The sequence below is a fragment of the Oncorhynchus mykiss genome, chromosome 29 (assembly GCF_057628025.1).
Source record: "Oncorhynchus mykiss isolate SJ-2025 chromosome 29, ASM5762802v1, whole genome shotgun sequence".
Lineage (NCBI taxonomy): Eukaryota > Metazoa > Chordata > Actinopteri > Salmoniformes > Salmonidae > Oncorhynchus > Oncorhynchus mykiss.
This window is the reverse complement of record NC_143050.1, coordinates 17,377,531-17,398,905: the sequence shown is the minus strand read 5'-3', so window position 1 is coordinate 17,398,905 and position 21,375 is coordinate 17,377,531. Positions and strand designations below refer to the sequence as shown.

Below are 21,375 nucleotides of genomic sequence, written 5' to 3'. Positions count from 1 at the left end.
TAATTTGTCATAGATTTCAGCATTCCATTGATAATTTGGTGGTTAAATCAAAAGTGTAACCTGGTTTTTAAATGAAGGGAAATAACATTGTGAGCGAAGTGATGAATCATATCGCTTTAGTAAATTATTTTTAAAGGATTGATGACCTTAGATTTGAGCATTTGTGCATTCCATTAAAAAAATCCTATTTTACCTAAAATGTATAATTGGTGTTACCAACATTATTGTTAGTACTCCTACTGGTGGTACAATGTTATCATAATGTTACAAATGATTTAAAGTAATTAAACGACCATATTAGTTGATTTAGAATGGGAAGATGTACTCAAATCCATTTAAATAAAATACAAATCTAGAAAAATTCAGTATATTTTTTCCAAAATGCATGCCCAAATGCCACTGCAATTCAAGAATGACAACTTTATTTATCAGGCCAACGAGGCCGTGCCTTTTCCCAGCAGTATCGCAGTGTTATATTTGTCCACTAGGAGTCGAGAAGGAGATGTGTTTATAATGCAGGTGTGGTCAGACAGTGAAACGGGATCATTGCTCCAATGACATCAATGCTGTGGGATGCTCTACCTGCCATAATGAGAGAGATTGTAAAGTAAACAAAACAATTGTGGCAGTAAACATGTCATTTAGCTCCAAACAGTTTATAGTTTGTTGTTTACGGTTTTGAATAATGACAGTGTTTGTGCAAACTTTTATTGTCTATTCATAAGTGGGTGTATGCATGGTCAAATAAATGCAGGCTAAAGACAAGGCCATGCATTTGCTACCAAACCCAATATGTAATGAGCTACAGATAACTTAGACTCCTCAGTTACAACCGAGGACACACCTTAGTGTAACACAGCTGCATACCTGTCATTCTATAGAACGCCCCCCCCCCATGTAGAGTATATGTACCCAATACACCACACCACGTGACCATGACCCCCTAACCAACAAGCTGTAGTCCATGAATTCTTGAAAAGTAATTTCTAAAAAATATATAAAAAAATATCAACTTTGGCCCTAGAACAGCCACTTCAGTAACTATCAGAGAGGCTAAGGATCCATTTGACCTAACACCTTCCAGGCTCCTATAAGAAGCTGCTGGCAGCTTGGGGACAGAGGCCGACACCGTGGAAGATGTATTCTACAAGAGCATCCTCACACAGGAAAATGGGCGCTTTTATCACAGGCGCAGTAAAAAATAGTTAGTTGGTGTTGAGGATGGAAACCCCATTCAAGGCAGGGAGTCCCAGCTGCTGCCATGTGCTCTGCTGGCCAGGGAGAGGAAAGAGCACATGGCACAGGAAGGAGGCACCAGGTGGGCTGACTCTCCACCTGACACCTGAGAGTTAGTGGTTCAGGAGGAACAGCTGAGTACTGGGGGGCACCTCCTCTGGTTCCTACTCTACTGAACACACAGTCAGTCACACAGCAACTCTGCTAGGACCCCAGACACAACATGAGTCTCATTACTGAGAGGGAGAGTGGCTCAAGACCTCCCTCGCTGAGAAAGACATCATTTTTCTTTCAAAAATATATACAAATATCAAGGCAAATTTGATCACAGTCCTCAGTATCCTGGGGAATTGAAACCAGATGGGCTGAACTGAAACAGCATCCATTTCCCTCTCTGCCTTAAAAACACATCCTGCAGGGAAAACAGTCTGGAGTCACAGAGGGGGAACAGCAACCCTGATGGTTTGTTTTGAGGAACTAATAAACAGGTCATTTAAAACTGCCCCTGAACGGATAGCTTGATTTCACGTAATCAAGCTATCCGTTCAGGGGGCTGTTTTAAATGACTTGTTTATTTAACCCTGAGCTTCTGTGGAATATACAGGAGGAAATGGGATTATATGGAACAGTAGTTACAAGTGTTTAAAGGAATGCAGGGAGGAAAAGGGAAGAGGGTTGGACTGAATCTAGTAGAATGACTTTGACTTGAATGTTTTGTTTTACCCAAATCTACCCACATTCTGTCAAAGGAGAATTACACAAATTAGACGTGTTTGATATTTATATATTCATTAGGTCCCGAACATTCAAAATGTCAAAATAGGCAATAATGATACTGTACCACTCTAATAGTACTCTAATAGCACAATAGGCATGTAATAAATGGTGGGGTCCTGAACTATTTTGCCGCTGTTGTTTGGCCCCACTTTTATCTACTGGACAGGAGCCACTATTAGTGTCTGTGTGAAGCCCTGAGAGATCATCAATATCCTGCCAGCCAATAGCTCCGAACCTCATTACGCTCCAGCCCAGGAGCCTCATGCACATTTCCCATTTTGCCGCAAGCAGTCACACTGGTAATGACAACTATAATTGCCTTGCTGCGGATGTTTCGTTCTGGCCTGCGAGGCCCCTGTGTCCTGGGTGATGATAGAATGGTGCAGCCATGTAAGAGTTTGCAAGTGCCTTTTACCTTTCTCCTCAGTGGTACACTCCTGCCATAGTTTTCACGGGGTATTTCTGGGCCAGAGTTATGACTGGAACTACACTGTTCAAAGACTATGTTATGCATGTTCACATGACTTTCACTCTTCATAGTTGTGCAAATGTTCAGACCACCAATTCAATTTGCAAAGCATTTGACATAATCTAGAGCAAACGCTTAAGACTGCTGTAATAATTTAAAAGAAATGAGAAGCGTTTGGTCATTATTGCATATATATCAGTACTGTTTATTTTACACTACAAATGTCAGGAGGAGTTAGAAAACCAGGCATGTTTTGGGATTCACCCATTTGAAGTTCTCAGTGTTCAGAAACTGCAATTATTAAACAGCAATACATAAAATATATATCTTCCTGTGGGAGAATAGATAGCAAGATAAAGGATACCATAAATACATTAACAATATTATTTGTCGTCATCACAAAAAAATACACAAAAGAAAAAAAGAAATATATGGGTCGTTCCACTAAAAGAGTGCCTTTTGCATCCATTTGCTATTTTAAGTAAACTTTGTGCACCGATATTACATTTTAAAATACTTTTATATTTAATGAATATAGACCACATGGAGAATTCTATAAATCACATTTTTCGATATGAATAAAGACTTGCTAAAGAGCCCAAATTGTGTATTTTGACATGTCCCTCCATGTACCTCTGTGACTTGTAATATTTTACCCCACTTAACCCTACAATTCTGTACGTTTTCACCGTCATTGTAAAGCCCTAGTTATGAAGTTGCTTTGACAAAATCATTGATTTAATGTGATTAGTGAATCATTTACCCCTACCCCTCATTTTAAGGTCATCCCTGTTACATTATCTTAACTCTCGTTTTAATATGGTGAAACTATGCCTTAGTTTTTTTTTTTTTAAGAAACATTTCATAGTCAAATCATAGTGTAAAAGCAGGTGAGCTGGCTCTACTCCTATTGGACATGTTCTGGTGTCTGTCGTGGAAAGTGAGGGGGTCGAGCACAACATGGTCAACCCTGTTACCCATAGATAGACATACTATAAATGTTAAAACAATGAAACATTTTTGGTGAAGCTTGCATTCAATTGCCACTCCCTGTTGCAAACAACAAGCTTCTATTCCCCAAGTCAAAACAGGATTCATGGCTGATTTAAGATTAAATTGTCAACTCTGTTACTTTATTCGGCATGTAATAGGCACTTTCTATTGTCTTTTCTATTTATTTTGAGATGGGAAAACTTTTATTAAGTTGAACATTTGCTCTTTATGACAGAATGTTAAAATGTGAAATCAAAAGTAATTTTTTTCAAAAGGCACCGAATTGGTGAGATGGCCCATATACTGTAACAATCCCTTATATAAACACCTCAGCCCAGAAGGTAGAGCTCAGAGAATCTACTTCCTTGTTGCTCTACGAATGGAGATTCATGGGATGCGCCGTCTGTCCAAAACCATTTCTGTGATTTAACATCATGGCTGTCTTTCTGACCGTGGTGAGGGTCTCTGGCACCCCACTGGGGACAGGCAGACATTCTCTCCACACAGCTGCTCCTCCCACTTCATCTCTCCTGCTGATCAGTCAGAGCCAGGAGGCCTCACACACTGTCTATAAATAACAGAGATGTACTGTATGTAGGTGTCGAAGCTTGTCTACGTGGGCAGAGGAAGGATGTGTTTATGTGGGTGTGTTGTCGCACAAGAGAGTGAATGTCAATATTTGTTTGTGTGTGACAGAAAGAACAAGAGAGAGATATAGAGAGTAGGAGAGAGAGGACTCAGTACATAGCATCCTCGTACATGTCCGTCCGGAGGCAGAAGAGGATGCCTCCCCCTAGCATGAAGATGGTGCCCCCCCAGCCCAGTCCGTAGCCCCAGTTGAACTCATGGTAGGTCTGGAGGACAGTTCCATCAATGAACTTGATTGGGTAGAGGACCAGTGCACAGGCCTGAAGGACCACTGAAAGAAAGGGGGAAAAAATAGATACCATATTTACATCGTTCTGTGAGTTAACATTTTACAGTTTAGCAATTAGACAATGTACGTATGTCTACTATCTCTGTATGCTACGTGAGATGGTGAAAGGGAACATCACCAGACAGCCATCATCACTTCTGCTTGCCTGACAAGGCTCTTTGTTGTATGAATGAATGGCTACCTGTGTGCAGGTAGAGAAACATTGATGCCAAGGCTGCTGATGGGAAACTGGAGCTGTGTGCGAGTCAGAGAGGGGACAACATCCAGGGCCAGGGAAAAGGTGGTAGATAGATATCCCAACCCAACCCAGCCGTTACCCAGGGGGTCCATTAACCCTCCCCTCAGCGTCCACTACACTCTATAAACCCTGTTCATCCTCCACGGGTCCTATCACACTCTGTCTGCTCCTACCCTCAGAGGCCCAACAGCTGCTTATTACTGTAGCCTGCAGTCAACTACCAGGCACAACACACCCACCGGACTCATTACTGTAGCCTGCAGTGAACTACCAGGCACAACACACCCACCGGGTTCATTACTGTAGCCTGCAGTGAACTACCAGGCACAACACACCCACCGGACTCATTACTGTAGCCTGCAGTCAACTACCAGGTACAACACACCCACCGGACTCATTACTGTACCCTGCAGTCAACTACCAGGCACAACACACCCACCGGACTCATTACTGTAGCCTGCAGTGAACTACCAGGTACAACACACCCACCGGGCTCATTACTGTAGCCTGTAGTCAACTACCAGGCACAACACACCCACCGGACTCATTACTGTAGCCTGCAGTCAACTACCAGGTACAACACACCCACCGAGCTCATTACTGTAGCCTGCAGTCAACTACCAGGTACAACACACCCACCGGGCTCATTACTGTAGCCTGTAGTCAACTACCAGGTACAACACACCCACCGGGCTCATTACTGTAGCCTGCAGTCAACTACCAGGTACAACACACCCACCGGGCTCATTACTGTAGCCTGTAGTCAACTACCAGGTACAACACACCCACCGGGCTCATTACTGTAGCCTGTAGTCAACTACCAGGCACAACACACCCACCGGGCTCATTACTGTAGCCTGTAGTCAACTACCAGGCACAACACACCCACCGGGCTCATTACTGTAGCCTGCAGTCAACTACCAGGCACAACACACCCATCGAGCTCATTACTGTAGCCTGCAGTCAACTACCAGGTACAACACACCCACCGGGCTCATTACTGTAGCCTGTAGTCAACTACCAGGTACAACACACCCACCGGGCTCATTACTGTAGCCTGCAGTCAACTACCAGGCACAACACACCCACCGGGCTCATTACTGTAGCCTGCAGTCAACTACCAGGCACAACACACCCACCGAGCTCATTACTGTAGCCTGCAGTCAACTACCAGGTACAACACACCCACCGGGCTCATTACTGTAGCCTGCAGTGAACTACCAGGTACAACACACCCACCGGGCTCATTACTGTAGCCTGCAGTCAACTACCAGGTACAACACACCCACCGGGCTCATTACTGTAGCATGTAGTCAACTACCAGGTACAACACACCCACTGGGCTCATTACTGTAGCCTGCAGTCAACTACCAGGTACAACACACCCACCGGGCTCATTACTGTAGCCTGCAGTCAACTACCAGGTACAACACACCCACCGGGCTCATTACTGTAGCCTGCAGTCAACTACCAGGCACAACACACCCACCGGGCTCATTACTGTAGCCTGTAGTCAACTACCAGGCACAACACACCCACCGGGCTCATTACTGTAGCCTGTAGTCAACTAATCAAATCAAATCCAATTTTATTGGTCACATACACATAATTAGCAGATGTTTTTGGGGGTGTAGCGAAATGCTTGTGTTTCTAGCTCCAACAGCGCAGTAATGTCTAACAACTCACAACAATACACACAAATCTAAATGTAAAATAATGGAATTAAGAAAGATATGTCGGAGTGGCATTGACTAAAATGCAGTACAATAGAATACAGTATATACATATGAAATGAGTAAAGCAGGATGTAAACATTATTAAAGTGCCCAGTGATTCCATGTCTATGTATATGGGACAGCAGCCTTTAAGGTACAGGGTTGAGTAACTGGGTGGTAGCCGGCTAGTGATGGTTATTTAACAGTCTGATGGCCTTGAGATAGAAGCTGTTTTTCAGTCTCTCGGTCCCAGCTTTGATGCACCTGTACTGACCTCGCCTTCTGGATGATAGCGGGGTGACCAGACAGTGGCTCAGGTGGTCGATGTCCTTGATTATCTCTTTGGTCTTCCTGTGACATCAGGTGCTGTAGGTGTCCTGGAGGGCAAGCAGTGTGCCAACAGTGATGTGCTGGGCAGACAGCAACACCCTCTGGAGAGCCCTGCGGTTGTGGGCTGTGCAGTTGCCGTACCAGGTGGTGATATAGCACGACCATAGCACGAGGATGCTCTCAATTGTGCATCTGTAAAAGTTTGTGAGGTTCTTAGGGGCCAAGCCAAATTTCTTCAGCCTCCACACTGTCTGTGTGGGTGGACCATTTCAGTTTGTCAGCGACGTGTACGCCGAGGAACTTGAAGCTTTCCACTTTCTCCACTGCGGTCCCGTTGATGTGGAGAAGGGCATGCTCCCTCTGCTTTTCCTAAAGTCCACGATCAGCCCCTTCATTTTGTTGATGTTGAGGGAGAGGTTATTTTCCTGGCACCACTCCACCAGAGCCCTCACCTCCTCCCTGTAGGCTGTCTTGCCATTGTTGGTAATCAGGCCTACTATGGTTGTGTTGTCTGAAACTTGATGACTTGATGAGTTGGAGGGGTGCAGTTGCCGTACCATGTGGTGATACAGCCCGACAGGATGCTCTCAATTGCGCATCTGTAAAAGTTTGTGAGGTTCTTAGGGGCCAAGACAAATTTCTTCAGCATCCTGAGGTTGCACAGGGCGGGGTTCAGACCCAGGGCCCCGAGCTTGATGATGAGCTTGGAGGGTACTATGGAGTTGAAGGCTCAGCATTCTTACATAAGTATTCCTCTTGTCCAGATGGGATAGGGCAGTGTCCAGTGGTGATTGCATTGTATGTGGATCTATTGGGGCGGTAAGCAAATTGAAGTGGGTCTCGGGCGTCAGGTAAGGTAGAGGTGATATGATTTTTAACTAGCCTGTCAAAGCACTTCATGATGACAGAAGTGAGTGCTACAGGGTGATTGTCATTTAGTTCAGTTACCTTTGCTTTCTTGGGTACAGGAACAATTGTGGACATCTTGAAGCAAGTGGGGACAGTGGGGATTGGAAGAAATTGAGTATGTCCGTAAGCACTCCAGCCAACTGGTCAGCGCGTGCCCTGAGGACGCGGCTAGGGATGCTGTCTGGGCCGGCAGCCTTGTGAGTGTTAACACGCATAAAATGTCTTACTCACGTCGGCCACGGAGAACAAGAGCCAACAGTCCTTGGGAGTGGGCCGCGTCGATGGCACTGTGTGATTGCCTTGCGGAGGGAATAACTACACTGTAAGTATTCAACCATATTCCCAGTCACCTTGCCATGGTTAAATACCATGGTTTGCGCTTTCAGTTTAGCGCAAATGCTGCCATCTATCCACGGTGTATGGTTTGGGTAGGTTTTAATAGTCACAGTGGGAACAACATCCTCTATACACTTCCTGATGAACTCAGTCACCGGGTCCGTGTATACGTCAATGTTATTCTCAGAAGCTACCCAGAACATATCCCAGTCGACGTGATCAAAACAATCAGGAAGCATGGATTCCGATTGGTCAGATGAGCATTGAATAGACCTTAGCACGGGTACTTCCTGTTTGAGTTTCTGCCTATATGAAGGGAGGAGCAAAATGGAGTTGTGATCTGATTTGCCCGAAAGGAGGGCAGGGGAGGGGCTTGTAGGCATATGTGAAGAGAGAATAGCAGTGGTTGAGTGTTTTCCCAGCGTGAGTACTAAAGTCAATGTGTTGATAGAACTTCGGTAGCGTTTTCTTCAAGTTCGCTTCGTTAAAATCCCCAGCTACAATAAAATCCTCAGAATATGTGGTTTTCAGTTTGCACAAAGTCCAGTGTAGTTTCATGAGGGTCGTCATGGTATCGGTTTGAGGGGGAATATACACAGCTGTAACTATAACCGAAGAGAATTCTCTAGGGAGGTAATACGGTCAGCACTAGATTGTGAAGTTTCTGTACGTTATCACAATCACACCATGAGTGGATAATCATGAAACATACACCACCACCCTACCAGGCACAACACACCCACCAGACTCATTACTGCAGGACAACACACTGGCCCATACTTCACCACACAGTAAACAAACAACATCCTGTATCCAATCTCTAATTCACTTGTAACGTTCTAATGCATCCTCCTTCAGTTGACTCTGAGCAGTACTCTACCATATGTTATACTCTATGGTTGTGGCATAACATTCTTGGGCTTTATTGACCACAGCCTAAATATAGGCTCATTGGCCCGTATTCACAAAGCAACTCAGACGAGTGCAGATCTAGGATCAGTTTTGCCTTTCAGGTCAAAATTAATAGGTTTATATGGACAGCAGGCACCTGATCCTAGATCAGAACTCCTACTCTCAGACGCTTTATGAATACAGGCCATTGTATTAAACAATTCCGGTCCAGTATTTTACACGTATTTTACACTGAAGTGTTTAGGTAAAGGCCTACAGATACTGGATCTTAATTTGACCAGTATTGTCGTAGCAAAATAATCCTATAGTCCAGAATGTTGCTCGATCGGTGGTTATGCTATTACGTGGAAAAATGAGGCTACATGAAATGTGCAATACGCTCACATTCAAAACTATCAGCAAAAAAAAAAAAAAATCTAATTACAACGAACAAAAATATAAATGCAACAATTATGTTACAGCTCATATAACGAAATCAGTCAATTGAAATAAATTCATTAGGCCCTAATCTATGGATTTCACATGACTGGGAATATAGATATGCATCTGTTGGTCACAGATATCTTTATAAAAAAGGTAGGGGTGTGGATCAGAAAACCAGTCAGTATCTGGTGTGACCACCACTTGCCTCATGCAGCGTGACACATCTCCTTCACATAGAGTTGATCAGGCTGTGTATTGTGGCCTGTTGAATGTTGTCCCACTCCTCTTCAACGGCAGTGCGAAGTTGCTGGATATTGGCAGGAACGGGAACACGCTGTCATACACGTCAACCCAGAGCATCCCAAACATGCTCAATGGGTGACATGTCTGGTGAGTATGCAGGCCAGGGAAGAACTGGGACATTTTTTGTTTCCAGGAATTGTGTACAGATCCTTGTGACATGGGGCCGTGCATTATCATGCTGGAACATGAGGTGATGGCGGCATATGAATGGCACGACAATGGGCCTCAGGATCTCGTCACGTTATCTCTGTGCATTCAAAGGGCCCTCGATAAAATGCAATTGTGATCATTGTCAGTAGCTTATGCCTGCCCATACCATAACCCCACCTCCACCATGGGGCACTCTGTTCACAACACTGACAACAGCAAACTGCTCGCCCACACAACGCCACACACACTGTCTGCCATTGGACCGGTATAGCTGAAACCAGGATTCATCTGTGAAGATCACGCTTCTAAAGCGTGCCAGTGGCCATTGAAGGTGAGCATTTTCCCACTGAAGTCGGTTACGCCGCAGAACTGCAGTCAGGTCAAGACCCAGATGAGGACGACGAGCACTCAGATGAGCTTCCCTGAGACGGTTTCTGACAGTTTGTGCAGAAACTCTTTGGTGGTGCGAACCCACAGTTTCATCAGCTGTCCGGGTGGCTGGTCTCAGACGATCCCACAGGTGAAGAAGCCAGATGTGGAGGTCCTGGGTTGGCATGGTTACATGTTGTCAGCGGTTGTGAGGCCAGTTGGACGTACTGCCACATTCTCTAAAAAGACGTTGCAGGCAGTTTATGGTAGAGAAATTAACATTCAATTCTCTGGCAACAGCTCTGGTGGACATTCCTGCAGTCAACATGCCAATAACACACTCCCTCAAAACCTGAGACATCTTGTGGCATTGTGTTTTATGACCATGCTGTTTTATTAGCTTCTTGATATGCCACACCTGTCAGGTGGAAGGATTATCTTGGCAAAGTAGAAATGCTCACTAACAGGGATATAAAGAAATTTGTGAACAACATTTTAGACATTTTAAAGCTTTTTGTACCTATGGAAAAATGTTGTGATCTTTTATTTCAGCTGATGAAACATGGGACCAACACAAAAATATTTTTGTTCAGTGTAAGATCTGACACCTGTACTATAACTAGCTCTATGTTGGCATAATACTGTCATATAATCCTGAACTTCCAGAGAAAAGTCAAATGTTCCACCAGTGTTTAAAGTTGTGTTCTACTGGACTGTATTGAGTTTGTAGTGGCAGAGTAAACAACACTGTTAAAGCTTCCAATTCACTGCTTCATTGACAACGTTTGACCTGACGAAGATCCGTTTGGGATGGAAACGTTGTCAATAAAGAGGTGAATTGGGAGCTTTAACAGTGTGCGGGCCTTCTTGTTCTTTACTAGTATTTTTTATTAGCCTATGTTTTTAAGGATGTGCGTATGCCCACGACTTTTCTATAGACTGTAGTGGCAGAGGTCATAATAGAAAACCTGAAATATCTGAAATATCCCTATAGCGACAGATCTTTCATTATGGACATCATGTGTTAACATTGTTCGGTGCAACTTGTGGAGCAGGAAAGGTTTAACACAGTAGTTGCCACACAGTTGTCAGATTGTTATAAGGCTCAGTGAGTGTCTGTTCTGTACATCCTGTGGAATAGTCACCAGTGTTGGCCGATGGAACTTTGATCTAATAGCACTACAACAAAGTTATGATTCACTTTGGCTCCCTTTGGTCACATTGTGTAAACTCATCCCTCATCACATTCCTCACATTCTGAGTCAACGCATTCTTAATAAATCCTTTTAAGAGCAGGAAGCTGTCAGTGTGTGTGTGTGTGTGTACATGTCTGCTTACACATGTGTGTGTTCTTCCTACTTTTAGAGTCAAACAGTAGGGCGCCTAGTTAAAAGAGAGAAATACCACACTGTGGGCCCTCTACACATTTTAACTACTGTTCCTTGTGTGTGTGTATACGTGTGTGTGTATACACGTATGTGTGTATATGTGTGAGTACTGGACTCAGAGCAAGGACATTGTGTAATTTACTGAGACCACCTATTTCCTTCCTGCTGTACAAGGCGGCGGGGCCTGGAGGAGAGGAGGAGATGGAGAGGGGGGTAGGCTGAGACATAAGCCAAGGAACATGACTCTGTTGAGGGAGGCCAGACTGAAGTGGCTGGGCTGGGGCTGTACCTCTGGCCAGCAGTTAGGCACAACACTATTGACTCCAAGCCTTTCTCTGACTAGGGGAAAGGCTGGGAAATGTACCACTCTCTCCCCTTCCCTCGCTTCCCCTCCCTCTCCCGTGACTGCTGGCTCCCTCTCTCCCATGACTGAGGGCTCTCTCCCTCTCCACCCCTCTCTCCCGTGACTACTGGCTCTCTCCCTCCCTCTCTCCCATGACTGAGGGCTCTCTCCCTCTCCCCCCTCTCTCCCATGACTGCTGGCTCTCTCCCTCTCCCCCCCTCTCTCCCATGACTGCTGGCTCTCTCCCTCCCTCTCTCCCATGACTGAGGGCTCTCTCCCTCTCCCCCCCTCTTTCCCATGACAGAGGTCCCTTTCCCACCACCCACCCATCCTCTCCCATGATGGAGGGCTCTCTCCCTCTCCCCCGTGACGGAGCCCCCCCCCCCCCCCCCATCCTGTGACTAAGGGCTCTCTTCCCCTCCTTCTTCCCCCTCCCTCCGCCTCCCTCCTGTGACTGGGAGCTTTCCTGCCATAAGGAGACCTTTATCCTCACCAGGCCTGAAAGCACTGCCTCTTACACATTTCTCAGCAAATGACAAACAGCGAAAGCCTCAGACATCATATCTACCCCACTACATACTGTTCCTACAGTACTGCAGGCTTTCATGCTGTTTAGGTTTTTCCAAGAGCGAGCTTAAGTAACCGGGTGATGGAACCAATGGTTGGCTGTATCCATCCTTACACCTGTCCCCCAATGGACTTGCAGAACACTTCCCAAACAGAAAACTTAGAAAAGATATGTGTTGAGGCCTAAGAAGAGAAAGTGCAGGGAGTGGGAGAAAGGTATTTGTTAGCATTCGACATAAATGGCATAGCAGGGTGTATGTCTGTTATTAAAAACAAGTTTTATATTGGGGAAAGTTGTACTGAGCACCACCCAAGTAAGGCTGTGGTCTCTGCTTCATCGTTGTTTTCAAACCACAAGATGTACTGACTGCACTGTACACTGCTCTATTCCTGACATCACATACAACACACAGACACGCACAGACCTTTTGTTCTTCATTACTACAACAAAAACAATGTCTGTTTTAATATTCCTTTCTTATATTTTAACCTTTATTTAACTAGGCAAGTCAGCTCAGAACAAATTCTTACTTTAAAATGAAGGCCTACCCCCGGCCAAACCCTAACCCGGACGACGCTAGGCAAATGGTGCGCCATCCTATGGGACTCTCAATCACGGCCGGTTGTGATACAGCCTGGAATTTAACCAGGGTCTGTAGTGACGCCTCTAGCACAGAGATGCAGTGCCTAAACCACTGCTCCACTCGGAATGCTTGGTCTACTATGCTTGTCCCCTCTGGGAATGTTTTATATGGTGATGTATTGGTTGTAATATGTCGCTGTTAATTTGCAACAGTACAGTTCACACAAGACAAACACAAAGTATTGTGAAATTCGTTTTTTGAACTATGACTTTATGAGTTGAGTGCTCCTCTGCACTGTCATTCCAGGACTATTTATTGTGTTTCACTGAGCCTGAAAAGTAAAAAGGACCAGAGCAGACAGAAAGAGTGAGTGACTGAGTGAGAGAGTGAGAGAGAGAGAGTACAGACAAAACAGAGAGAGAGAGAGAGCAGACAAAGCAGGGAGAGAGAGAGAGAGAGAGAGAGAGCAGACAAAGCAGAGAGAGCAGACAAAGCAGAGAGAAAGAGAGAGCAGACAAAGCCGAGTGAGAGAGAGAGCAGACAAAGCAGAGAGAGAGAGAGAGCAGACAAAGCAGAGAGAAAGAGAGAGCAGACAAAGCAGAGTGAGAGAGAGAGAGAGAGCAGACAAAGCAGAAAGAGAGAGAGAGAGAGAGAACAGACAAAACAGAGAGAGCAGACAAAGCAGAGAGAGAGAGCAGACAAAGCAGAGAGAGAGAGAGAGAGAGCAGACAAAGCAGAGAGAGAGAGAAGAAAAAGCAGAAAGAGAGAGAGCAGACAAAGCAGAGAGAGAGAGAGAGAGAGAGAGAGCAGACAAAGCAGAGAGAGCGAGAGAGAGAGCAGACAAAGCAGAAAGAGAGAGAGCAGACAAAGCAGAAAGAGAGAGAGAGAACAGAAAAAGCAGAAAGAGAGAGAGCAGAAAAAGCAGAAAGAGAGAGAGAGCAGACAAAGCAGAAAGAGAGAGAGCAGACAAAGCAGAAAGAGAGAGAGCAGACAAAGCAGAGAGAGAGAGAGAGAGAGAGAGAGAGCAGAAAAAGAAGAAAGAGAGAGAGAGCAGAAAAAGCAGAAAGAGAGAGAGCAGACAAAGCAGAAAGAGAGAGAGCAGACAAAGCAGAAGGAGAGAGAGCAGACAAAGCAGAAAGAAATAGAGAGAGAGAGAGCAGACAAAGCAGAAAGAGAGAGAGAGAGAGATGGGGAGGGAATACATTCCTCTCCTCATTGGTAACTGTGCAAATTCTGTGGCTGCTTTTCTTGGCACACAGCAGCCTGCTTTCTGGGTCTCACAACAGCTCCCTCACCACAGAAAAAGTTAGCTCAAACCCAACTCCCCTCTTATCCCCCCCACCCTCTCCTTCTCCACACGTTAGTATTTTATTACGATCCATGTTAGCTGTTGCCAAGGCAGCAGCTACTCTTCCTGTCCTGAAGTCCAAACAGAGATAAAACATTACATCAAACAAAACACTGTGCATTATATAAATGTATATTTCTCCATTACAGTATTACAATACTACATTACTAACAAAATTGTGTGGGTGTGTGTAGAGTGCATGTTTTAGAGAGTGTGTGTGAGTCCCCGTTGTGCGGTGAGGTGTTGTTTCATCGCTTTTTCTAATCAGATTTTACTCCTGGCTTGAGTTACCTGAGGAGGAAGAGAGTTCCATCCTGGCTCTATATAGTACTATGCATTTCCTAGCCACTGTTCTGGACTTGGAGACTTTTCAAAGACCTCTGGTGGCATGTCTTGTGGGGTACGTATGAGTGTCTGAGCTGTGTGCTAATCAATTAAACAGACAGACTGCTACTTTTAACCTCACCCTCACATTCAGTCTCAGTCAGTGTCTATTTAGCTTTGTGCAAATAACTTGACCATTTTCTCAAATGGTAATTATGTGTCTATGTAGACCAACTGTGGTGTGAAGAGAAAATAAAGGTAACTGCCAAAATAAAGGAAACACCAACATAAAGCGTCTTAATAGGGGGTTGGGTCACCGTGAGCCGCCAGAACAGCTTCAATACGCCTTGCCATAGATCTGGCTATGCTCCATGCCATAGGCTGTAGGCTTGTTCATTTACCCGACAAGATATGTTATGTCCCATGCCATTATTTTATATTATATGATTTTATAGTAAAAAGAATAGAATTTAACTGAACTGAAAGAAGTAGAAGTGATATTTTTCCCATTTCGGAGCGAGTGGAAATATGAAGTGGATATGTGGAGCATAAAAGTGATCATTTGAAACAGGTCCTATATGCTTGATTTTGAGTTATTTGGCAACTTTAGTTGTGAGTGATACAAACCTTAGAATGTCTTACAAATCAAAATGTATATGGGATGCATGATGGGACTACGGGCTATCGATGATTTGAGAAAGTCTGCAAAAAAAAAGCTTGCTCTCTGTTCCTTGCCTCATGCTGCACATGCTGTGTGTCCTCCCATCAAGTGATCATATTTTCACCCATCAGACTATTCTCTCGTCTTTACTAATATGTAACATTTGTTTCGATTTAGAATGACCCTTTTGGGAACAGGGGAAAATACATGTTATCTCTATGCACTCGAATAAATCAAATCAAATCCTATTTGTCACAGATAATAAACATTGAGTAGCAGCAGTGTAAAAATGTTTGTGTGTGTGTGTGTGTGTGTGGGGGGGGGGTCAATGTAAATAGTCTGGGTGGCCATTTGATGAATTGTTTAGCAGAGAAGTGAGAGCCAGTTTCATCATAAAGCTTGATGGTTTTAACAAGGCACACCTGTTAATTGAAATGCATCCTCATGAAGCTGGTTGAGATAATGCCAAGAGTGTGTAAAGCTGCCATTAAGGCAAAGCGTGGCTACTTTGAAGAATCTCAAATATGAAATATATTTTGATTTGTTTAACACTTTTTTGGTTACTACATGATGCCATATGTGTTATGTCATAGTTTTAATCACTTCAGTATTATTCTACAATGTAGAAAATAGTAAAAAGAAAGAAAAACTCTGGAATAAGTAGGTGTGTCCAAACTTTTGACTGGTACTGTATATATATTAAAAATGAACATCATATTTTTTGCAGTGGTGGCAAGAATTTAACAGCGGTTGGCCACTGCTCCTAAATGAATATAGGAGAAACATTAGAGATGTAAGTGATGGTGTTGTGGATTATTGTAGAGTGTTGTACAGTATGTCCATGTATGGTGTTATGTTGGAGCATGATGGATGTACCTGCAGTGAACAGGAACACAGCCACCATGCGGTAGTGCCGTATGCGTGTCCCCCGGCACAGGGAGATGAGGGCCACCAGGAAGGTCACCAGAGTCACCGCAGCACCGGCCAGCAGCAGCACCAGGGTGGCGATCTGCCAGTCTGCAGGAGGAGGAGACATGTTACAGTCACTCACTGAAATCACACTATGGTGGAGTTGAATGGATCCCCCATTAACTCAGATCAGTGATGATAGACAAGCAGGAAACAAATAACCTACTGCTCGTTACAACGCAAAACACGTGTGTTTGTGGTCAAGAAAATATATTAAAATTCCCCACACACAGCTCTCCCTCTTCAGTGTTAGCAGACAGTGAACAGGGAGCTTAACTCATACAGCTACTTCAAACATGCTCACTTGACTATGTGCCAAAAAGGTTCTCCCATATCCTCCATCCCATCTGCCACTGCCTCTCTTCTGTCCAGGTTCTGGCTGTGCAGAAAGTGCTGAAGTACAGTGCTCCAAAATCCAGCTGACTGTTCAGTTCTCTCTCAGGTCTGTTGCGTCTCGGTTGGCTGGCTCATCTCAGAGAACAGAGAGAAGCTCCACCCGAGGCAGCTAATGGGCTCCGTCTGTCCTCTGTCATGTCCCTATCTGCCCCCCCAGGCCATTTACTCTTTTGTCTCCTGTAATGTTAACCCCACAGCCCTGATGCCCTTGTCCTTATGAGCTCCGCCAGGCAGGCAGGTGTTCTCTCTCACTGCCCAGGGACAAGCTTATCTCTCAGGGCCCACCTCACATTCACCCCCACACTCTCCACATTCCACCACAACAACAGAGGGGAGGAGATCCATCACAGCAGCTCATAATGCCCCCTCTGCTCCACCTCATCAAGCTGTGTGAGATGAGAGGCCTCCACAGACCCACTGGGGATGGATGCTGATGGTTCCTCATTTCACCCCTACTCAAACGAGCTGGACTTAGAACCAACCACAGCACCAGGATGGACCAGAGGAACAATACAGAGACCATTCCATTGACGACACGGTCTGTCCAGACAAACCTCTGAGGTGGGGATAGCAGGAGGCTCTGGCAGGAGAATGACAGGTGTTTTTCTGACAGAGACGGACCATCAAGCTGGGTTGGGAGAGGGAGGGTGTCGCTGGCTGGGCACAGATCTGAGAGAAAGGATCCTATCAGAGGAGACAGCCAGGGTTAACCTGCCTCGCCTGAGCACAGCACCCATCTGGTGTCTGTCTCAGTCTCCACTGCCTGCCAGCCTCTCTGCTCTGTGCTGTGCTCGAGTCATAAAGCTGGCTGCAGTGGCAGTAGTGTCATCCCTAATGCCCTCCCTGCAGGTAAAATAAACAGCACATTCTACTCTGCTTGGAGGTTCAGCCAAAACAGCTACTGAGATACTGAGAAGCAGTAGGGGAGAAGGAAGATACTCTTGTTTGGAAGGAGCATGGGATATTGAAAGAGACCAACAATCGTTTTCAGTAGTGCAATATGATAACATGTTGTTTCCATAAATAGATAGAATACATTCTCATCAAACATATGTTTATGGCCAAAGGAAATGTTTTTTTCTCCCTTAAATATGTGTCTTGAACCCAGTAGGAATGTGTGAGAACTCCATCTCCTTAAAACAAACTGTGAAATCTATCTATGATAAGGCTTTCAGTCCCTAACCAAGGACCCTCAATCCCCATCCCCCATTCAAAGAGAGTGGCCTACACCAGTGGAACGCAACAATAGGTGGAACACACCCACCTGCATTCACAAAGCTTACAAAGGCCAGTGGAGCTCCCAGACGGCACATCACGTCATAGGGACAACTCTCAGCTGAGAAAGAAAACTTCAAATTGCAAGATCAAAAAACCGCGAGGACACGAAAAGAGAACCGATATGCCTAAACAGCTACTTGTATCTCGAGAATTACTCACATAGGTGGCGAATCTCCACTATATTGGCGCGCTCTGACTGACAGGGCAGAGAGCAAAATATTACCACTGGCCTGGAACGCAAATGCTACAGTAGACACGCATATGTGGAGCCGGACTGAGAGCGATTACAGTACATTAACAATGGTCCATTGTTTTATCTCTTCATCCATGATGTACATAGAAATTCACCGTAAATTCCAGACATTTCTCTCACTATAATCAGATTGAGTCACGCATTGTTCTTCTATCCATCTGGGCCAGTCTGTTAATGTGTGTAGACTAAACATTGTATAGCCTATGCTAGAACTTTGATAAAGAGAAACAACTGAAAAAGAGACTGGGTCTCAGTGGGCTTTTCCTGGTCAAATAAAATATTAAATAAATAAACTGCACCAGACGACCCCCAGTTTCCATGCCACAGCATGAAGGCAGGCGTTATAGCCAGGTTCTATAACGTGTGTTACAACAGATGATGGGAAATAATATAATGTTTTAAAAGGCCAATATCACAATGTTTGGGTACCGTATAGTCAGTCCCAAGTCATGCTATGCCAATAAAGGCCTACTTCCCCATTATTTTGGGAGTCAAAGGATTATAACTAATTATGGGGACCCCTTTTCATCTGGACAGAACACCACTTGAAAGGCGTGATTTACATCAAGATACAGAATCATTTTAGGGAAAAAAACGTTAATCGCTTCTTACCAGATGTGAGGGTGGAAAGGCATCTCCAGCCAGCCTCTGTTTCAGTGCATGATTCCCATAGCGACAAAGAAAAACGCTCTGCCGTTACCCAGGCGGGACTCAATAACGCTACGATGTCCAGACACAATGCCAGAAATATACAAAGTAAAGCAATCAACTTGAACGGTCGGAAAACGTACACTTCATTTATCGACATTTTTTCATATTAAGTTGACTTGGACCCACGCGTGTTGAAATTGAGGAGAAAATAAAAGCTGCGACAGGGTCCTCAAGCACGATCAGATCCGAAAGTTCAGAATCGACTACAGCAAGTTGTGGTGCAACCCCTCATAAAGTCCTCTCCTCCCGGCGTCTGTCTGTGCGCACAATGCGCTTTACTCAGATCCCGTGCGCCCCCATCTGGACAATTGATATGGCAGCTCCCACAGTCACTGCGGAACTCATTTCACTACTACAGTTGGGATAAGGATGGAAATATACGAGCCATCAATATAAGAATGATTACAGACGGAGTAGTCTCCCGTGGGCAGATTATGCGTGTAGTTGACCAAATTATTCAAGATTTTACTTCTGGGTTAACCGAGATTACAGACGGAGGCGCTTTGGATACCATGGACTGGAAACCAATCAAAATCCCGAATTCCTCCCCACATTGGAGCATCCCGCCAGTCGTTGGTCGCCTAACACCTCTAACAAGGTCACATGACCGTCCCATAACGACACCTGGTCAGAGGCTGGACTTCAAGTCTATGGTTGCTGTCCAAACACTTAAAGACACACCCTATCCCCTCTGCCCTCAAATTAAGTGGACACTTCTGATGACGTAACATGACGTCTGACGAGTATACACTTGCAGGGCAAGGGGCGAGGGAGGAAGGAATGTTTTTCAAATGGACCACCTTTGGTTGGAAATTCGTCACTCGTTCATCCCGCCATGATTGTGTTTTCCGCCACAGGTAGCTTGTGGGTGCTTTATATGCGCTTCAGTCAATAATGAGTGCATGTCTACTTATATTAATATATAATTATGAATATACGCCTACTGTATGATAGCTAGACAATTAATTAGCTAACTAACGTTAGCCTGCCTAGCTGGAACTAGCTGAAGAAGGAAAATGTTTTATTTCTACAATTTCCAAATGATAACCAAACAAAAACATATTCACTTTTAAGAGAGGTGTTTGTGCTGTCGTGCATTAGTAGTACAATTTCTAACTTAGTTGCATTCGTTTTTACTTATACTTATGTCTTAGCGGATGTACAAAAGTCGCGATTTGAATTAATGGGGAGTTTCAGGCCCCGGAGTGAACTTAATTGTACACTCGCAAAGCCGACTAAAAACGGGGATTCCCCCAAGGGCATAAGGCGAGGGTAAGTGGACGAGGGTGTCTTTTAAGTGTTTGGACTGTGTGGATATGTGCTTCACTGATTTCTGCTGTCGTAAAAGCCTGGGGTTTCTGCACGTTAACACTAGAAGCTTATTACCTAAAAGGAATAAATTGAAAGTGTGGGTTCACAACTCCAATCCAGATGTGTTGGTCATTAGAGACGTGGGACGTGGTTAAGGAAGAGTGTTTTGAATACTGATGTCAACCTTTCTGTTTATAACCTTTTTCAGCAAGACAGATCTTCTAAAGGTGGGAGAGTGGCAATCTTTACCAAGGATCACCTTCAGTGCTCGGTTGTCTCCACCAAGTCTGTCCCCAAACTATTTGATTTGCTGGTTATAAACATTCAACTTTCAAATTGCTCTTTGTTGATTGTTTCTGGGTGTTATTGTCCTCCATCTGCACCGCCTGTACCCTATCTGCTCTAAGCTCTCTCCTGGCCCCATACACTAAGTCTGAATTTATCCTGCTAGGTGACCTAAACTGGGACATGCTTAAACAACCTGACCAAGTCCTAAAGCAATGGGACACCCTAAATATTAAATTGTCAATATTACAAATATATATATATACCCGACAGTATTTGGTGCCTGGTGTTCTGGTTTTTATATATTCCATAAGTGATGAATTTGCAACATGTTTTTAAAAAACAAATAAATAATGAGGTTGTCCTCCCATGAGGGGAAGGGGGTGAATGTGGTGGAGGTGTGCCAAATATATATATTTTTAATAGACTATTTAAAGCTAGAGTCCTTAGTTTCTACATCAATGTTTTACTTTCAATGATTTTAGAAGAATACAACTTATTTTTTAATTAGTTATTTATTAGTTCATTACATTTTTTACAATACAAAACAAACACATAAATGACAAAATACAGATGCACACATACATTAACGACATCACCCCTGCCCAGACCCACCTGCTCAAGATTCTGGTAGTGGTGGCAGCATCAAGCTGTAGGGATGTTTTTCAGCGGCAGGGACTGGGAGATTAGTCAAGATCGAGGGAAAGCTAAACGGAGCAAAGTACAGAGAGATCCATGATGAAAGTTTGATCCAGAGCGCTCAGGACCTCAGACTGGGCCAAGGTTCACCTTCCAACAGGACAACGACCCTAAGCACACAACCAAGACAATACAGGAGTGGCTTCGGGACAAGTCTCTGA

General features: G+C 44.5%; 1 protein-coding gene across 1 annotated transcript; it reads right to left on the bottom strand.

Moving 5' to 3' along the window:
* Positions 1–2,666: 2,666 nt before the first annotated feature.
* LOC110510023 (transmembrane protein 47) lies at positions 2,667–19,551 on the bottom strand. The gene is made up of 3 exons (XM_021591294.3): positions 18,821–19,551; positions 16,189–16,329; positions 2,667–4,394 (listed from the first exon to the last, which is right to left on the bottom strand). The coding sequence occupies exons 1-3, from the start codon at positions 19,014–19,016 to the stop codon at positions 4,213–4,215; spliced, it is 519 nt and encodes a 172-aa protein (XP_021446969.1). The 5' UTR covers positions 19,017–19,551; the 3' UTR covers positions 2,667–4,212.
* Between the last annotated feature and the right edge of the window lie 1,824 nt (positions 19,552–21,375).

What these genes read in the sequence shown, in the direction of transcription:
- LOC110510023 (XM_021591294.3), bottom strand. Translation starts at nt 19,016, where the DNA reads ATGTCGATAAATGAAGTGTACGTTTTCCGACCGTTCAAGTTGATTGCT. An exon ending in CCTTTCCACCCTCACATCTG is followed by an intron (nt 16,330 to 18,820) that starts GTAAGAAGCGAT and finishes CTCCTCCTGCAG; the next exon opens with ACTGGCAGATCGCCACCCTG. An exon ending in TGTGTTCCTGTTCACTGCAG is followed by an intron (nt 4,395 to 16,188) that starts GTACATCCATCA and finishes CCTTTCTTTCAG; the next exon opens with TGGTCCTTCAGGCCTGTGCA.